Genomic DNA, 5,625 nt, shown 5'->3' on the forward strand with positions numbered 1-5,625 from the left:
GTATCCTTTATTACTTGTTGCAAGCATACTTGACCAATTTGACTCCCAGAGTAATACTCTCTTTAGGGCTTCTTTAATTGTTATTTCCTTGGCTTGTAAACGAGCCTGAGCTTAGGCTTGTTTAAGGTTTTTCTCTTAAGTAATTAAAAACATATATAATTTAGTTTATAAATAAATAATAAACGAGTCAAGCTCAAACTCGAGCTCATATAAGTCGACACGAGCCAAGCTCAGGCTCGGCTTGGCTCGTTTACACCCCTAGTATTTGGTGATAACATGGATTTATTTGGCACCGGTGAATATGATAAGTACTTTGCTGATGGAATATACACTTGTGCTGGTTGCGGAACACCACTCTATAAATCAACCACCAAGTTCAACTCGGGCTGCGGCTGGCCCGCTTTCTGTGAAGGGCTTCCTGGAACAATCACCCGCACTGTGAGATTCATTACTCTTTCAAGGTTTTGATACTCTTTTTTGAGTTTGGAATAATAAGTTAGAATGCTGTTGATTTTGCAGCCCGACCCGGATGGAAGGAGGACTGAAATAACTTGCACGGCTTGTGGAGGGCACTTGGGCCATGTGTTTAAAGGCGAGGGGTTTAAGACGCCTACTGATGAAAGGCACTGCGTTAACAGTATTTCCATCAAGTTTACTTCTGAAGGTTCTTCAGCTTCTCTTTGATATACCTAATCCACGTTGTTGTGCAGAATAAGTAATACTTTCTAGCCTGTGAGTTGTTTTGTGCTTTTGTATGATGAAAACTTTTATGGCTTATTAAGTTGCATGCTAATAAAACCTCTCTGTAAAATCGGGTCAGTTTGGATTAATTTTATATGATCAATGGTGTCTTAGTAGTGAGTTGGACTCTAGAATGAATGATAATAGCATTGACTTGATTTTAGGACCAATAATGACCTTAAAGATGACATGGCCTAAATACTCCATCAGTTGTGCTCCAAACACACTTTCTAAGCTTGGCAAATAGAAATGTAAATAGCTTTTGCAACTTTAGATCAACATTCTGAATTTGAGTTATGTAACTTTACAAATTCACAAAGTTTGCAATTAGTATATTTGGTTCAAGTGTTCCATAATACTTTAGAAAAGTCAACACGCAAAGCCAAGAACGAGGCCACGCCATTCGTTGAACAAAGAAGGGGTTGTAAGATTGTGAGGCTATCCTTTAAGAAATCCAGATATAACTGAAATTATTATGCTTTAATAGATTATATAGTTATTAAGGTTTTAAGGATTCAAGTTAATTATTTTAGACGGGTCGCTATGGGGTGGCTTTAGGTGGGATGGTCGGCGCCCTTGGGCGCGGAACACCACCAAGGGGCGCCCTTGGCGGTGGGGCGCCGTGGGTGCCCATTGTTGGAACAGCCGGCACGGTAAGACCACCCCCTCTCTCACACGCACATACATACATATGTATGTATATATATATATATATAAATGGGCGGCCTAGGGGCATTAAACCATAGCGGGACATTATTGGTTTGGGCTTCGATCCCCCCGGTGCTTATGTGGCGCTGACGTGGCACTGTGGAGGGGCTTCGAAGCCCCCCACCATAGAGGATGGTCTTAGCACACAAAATAAACTCAGTTTTTTTTACGATAATGTTTGTTGAGAGCGATAAAATGTATTACAATCTCCTGTTTGTTGGTGAATACATTTGGAACTAAACAGTTATTGAGTTTCTACTAAAAAACTACCACACTTCTTTGCCCTTCATTTTTCTCAACATATATATGATCACTTCAAAACCGCACCCATACTAATATACTACGTGTTCATAATTTTACGTGTGAGGTGAAACTGTCAGCACAATATACCGATATGTTCTTACTGTCACCATATGGTTCATAACTCCATATCATGCTTCAGGTCATGAACTTCAGCTCAAATAACAGATAGTCGCGTAATTTCTATTTTCTTGAACCTTATTCTTACTGTCACCATATGGTTCATACTCCATAGCATGCCTTGATTATAACACATATTATGTAGGAAACTAGTTAAGTAATCGCTTACCTATATTTTCTTGATCAAATCTCAAATCGAACACTCACCCAATATCAAAACATATAAGGTTTAAGTTTAAGTATGCGATATACTTTAAAAAGATTTTAAACCTTATACCAATTTACAGCACCCTAAGTCAGGTATATATGATATCAGTCTATCATTGACCTGTAAAACTTACAAATCAACAGTTTATGACAACCCATGTCAAGTTGACTTCACGATTTACATTTATACAAAAGTGAAGTACTGATTGATTTCATCATACAATGGTTGAAACTGTGAGCTGTTATGTAATTAGTATGGTTTTCTTAGATGAGTGAGTTTGACTTACTAGCCCGGACTTGAGCATCTCTATTTCAGTTTACCTGAAAGCATACGTTGTACGCCCTTTAGCTTTGCTAAATATGTACAACCCTTTTAAAGAAGTTTTAAGTACTAAACGTGTCACAAAATTTTGCCCACCACTGTATGCCCACATTGCGCGCCTCCTTAAGCAAATTCAAGCATATGGCCAGCATAGAACAAAGGAGTTACCATATGGTGTTTTCTCAACAGACGTATGCCTACGCTTCTTGCAGGAGAACTTTTTTTTTTGAAATGGTGTATTTTAATAATATAACTAGGATAATGGTGTGGAAAAAAAAGGATTTAGGTGTATCTGCCGGTAGCAATGGCGGATTTAGGAGCCTAATCCGCCATTGCCAATAGCAGATTAAGAGTACCATTGAATTTCATTTAACCCCGTTAACCCAACGTTACTTTTAACAAAACAAGTTAACCCAGTTAGTTTTAACAAACTAAACTAACCCCTTTAACTTTCGTACCTTAACCAATGTTAACTTTGGATTCCCCTGACATGCACAATGACAAATGACAAAGACTACTTCAATGCTTCTGCACAAGCTCCATTATTACATGCTGACTCCATTATGCACATGCTTAGAATTCTTTTACAACATCAATCACTTTACCTTGCAAGTTTTGTTTGATTCAATCAATTTGATTCATTATTTTAGGTGAGTTGGTTGGTGTTTTGTGGTTTGATTCAACCAGTAGTTCAATTTCAACTGATGAAGACGATGAGAATAAAAAAAATTAATTTGTTCCTAATCCGCCATTACCAATAGCGGTTTTAGGTTATAAAAATGACATAAACAGACAATGATGAGCACTTGAGCGATTATAACGATGACGAGGTGAAAGGAGAGACGGGATGGAGAAAGTGAGAGGCGCAGGAGAAGACGTGGTGGAGCAACTTAGCAAGTGAGAAGCATAGGAGAATACAAAATGTATGTATGGACGTGATCGAAGCAAAGGCGAAGGAGGTGCTATTGGAATAATGCCATAATGGAATATTAAGCTGTTACTAGTTATTACCGGTGATTTTTTGTCGTTTCAGAATATGTTTAATTCTTTATTCGTTGACTTTTGAATGTGTTCAAACAATATATGTGTACTTTATTAGTTGATTTTTGAATGTGTACTTTGAACTATTGTAGTTGGTTACTTGGTAAGTTTATCATGGTAACTTGTTTATTCATAATATGCTTATGTATCGAACTTATTTTATGGTTCAATACTTCAATTCATTACTTCATCGTAACACTAATGTCACATGCTTAAATTTGATACCATTATCACTGTAGGGGTATGGTACTAAACCCGGCTTACGACCTTAATTTATTATGTCTGGCTTATTTTATTATATGGACTAATACAATATTATTGGGCTGAGGGGGTTTTGTGGAGGTAACCCTAACTGCGCTAGGCCCATTAGGGTACCATGATGGTGGCCATGAGGCTCCCTATATAAGGAGGTCTCCACCTCCTTATTAAGGGTTGAGGTTCTCAATAAGAGCCACCACCATAACCATTTTTGTGTCTGTAAACAAGAGATCCTCGAGATTTCTTAGCAGTCACCTCCACACCCCCGTATTTCCATGGCAGATCTCAAGCTACCGGAGAAGAAGATGAAGTCGTGGTTCGTTTCATCTCGAACATCGAGGAACATCGTCATGGATCAGGTCAGATTCATTTCATGTTTCTTCATTGGCGCCATCCGTGGGACGGTAACGAACCGCACCTCAATCTTCCCCGTTTCATGCCTGATCTGTGTTTCTAGAGTGACGGAGGTTAGATCTGGTTCTAATTCCTTCAGATCTGATTCCGTTTGAGCAACAGTTACGTTCGATATTCTTGTTTGTCTCTCTAGATCTGCGTTCATACGCAATGGGTGCCGGATCCAGATCTGATTTTTCAGTGTTCAATGCTGGAATAAGTTCTAGATCTATAGTCACAAAGCAAAAATTGGGTATAAAAAAGGAATACACAGGTACAACTGTTTTTGCAGTGGGTACAATCATATTTGCATATCTTTGACTCATGTGGGAAGGCATCTTCTGGGAGAATGACAGGCTGTGTACAGCCTCAAAATAATAGCCATCAATATACTCCGCCGTCATCATGCGCGCCCGCAGAAACCACTGTGTGGGTCAGAAGACGGCTCCATTTCTTTGTTTTGCAAAGAAGACTCCGCCGTCATGCATGCGCTCCCGCGAGTCACCACTCCGCCTCCATGCTTGCGCGCCCGCGAGTCATCACTCCGTCGCCATGCATGAGCGCCCGCGGAAACCACCATGTCGGTCGAGCCCTTGGTTTTACGCAGAAGACTCCTCCGCCATGCATGCGCGCCTACGAATCATTACTCCGCCACCATTCATGCGCACTGCCGAGGATCACCATTCTATCGCTATGCATGCACGCCACCTGAGATCAAGACTCCGTCGTATACATATGCACGCCCGCGAATCAACATTCCGCTGCCATGCACGCGCACCCGCGAATCCTCACTACACTGCCATGCTTGCGCGCCGTGAATCAGCATTCTGCTGCCATGTATGCGCATCCGCGGGTCCTTAGTATGCCGCCATGCATGCGCGCCGCGAATCAGCATTCTGCTGCCATGTATGCGCATCCGCGGGTCCTTAGTATGCCGCCATGCATGCGCGCCGCGAATCAGCATTCTGCTGCCATGTATGCGCATTCGCGGGTCCTTAGTATGCCGCCATGCATGCGCGCCGCGAATCAGCATTCTGCTGCCATGTATGCGCATCCGCGGGTCCTCAATACGTTTCCATTCATGCGCACGACTCTTCGCCATGCATGCGCGCTCAACTCCCGCCATGCATGCGCGCTCAACTCTTCGCCATGCATGCGCGCTCAACTCCCGACATGCATGCGCGCTCAACTTTCTGCCGCTATGCATGCGCGCCCGCGGATCACCACTCCGCCGTCATGCATATGCGACCTTGGATCACCATTCCGCCACCACGCACGCGCGCCCGCGGATCCGCACCCCGCAGCCATGCATGCGCGCCCGCGGAAACCACCATGTGAGTTCGAAAGACGACTCCATGCTTTTGGTTTTATGAAGAAGACTCCAACGCCATGCATGTGCACGCAACCCTCTACCATGCTTAAGCACAACTTGCCGCCATGCATGCGCGCTCAACTCTCCGCCATGCATGCGCACTCAACTCTCCGCCATGCGTGCGCACTTAACTCTCCGCCATGCATGCGCGCTCAACTTTCAG

The 5,625-nt window shown here is 42.8% G+C and overlaps 1 protein-coding gene across 1 annotated transcript; it reads left to right on the top strand.

Annotated features, from left to right (window-relative positions):
* Window positions 1–276: 276 nt before the first annotated feature.
* On the top strand, window positions 277–904 carry LOC143577434 (peptide methionine sulfoxide reductase B5-like). The gene is made up of 2 exons (XM_077061267.1): window positions 277–438; window positions 520–904. Exons 1-2 carry the CDS (start codon window positions 277–279, stop codon window positions 682–684), a joined length of 327 nt encoding a protein of 108 aa, XP_076917382.1. The 3' UTR covers window positions 685–904.
* Window positions 905–5,625: the final 4,721 nt, after the last annotated feature.

Source organism: Bidens hawaiensis, unplaced genomic scaffold (assembly GCF_021521415.1).
Source record: "Bidens hawaiensis isolate Kalapana, Puna unplaced genomic scaffold, B.hawaiensis_p1.1 tig00028587_1, whole genome shotgun sequence".
NCBI classification, from domain to species: Eukaryota; Viridiplantae; Streptophyta; class Magnoliopsida; order Asterales; family Asteraceae; genus Bidens; species Bidens hawaiensis.

Excerpts from the sequence above, each read along its gene's own strand:
- LOC143577434 (XM_077061267.1), top strand. The coding sequence starts at position 277 with ATGGATTTATTTGGCACCGGTGAATATGATAAGTACTTTGCTGATGGA. Across the intron at positions 439-519 it reads CTGGAACAATCACCCGCACT|CCCGACCCGGATGGAAGGAG; the intron begins GTGAGATTCATT and ends TTGATTTTGCAG.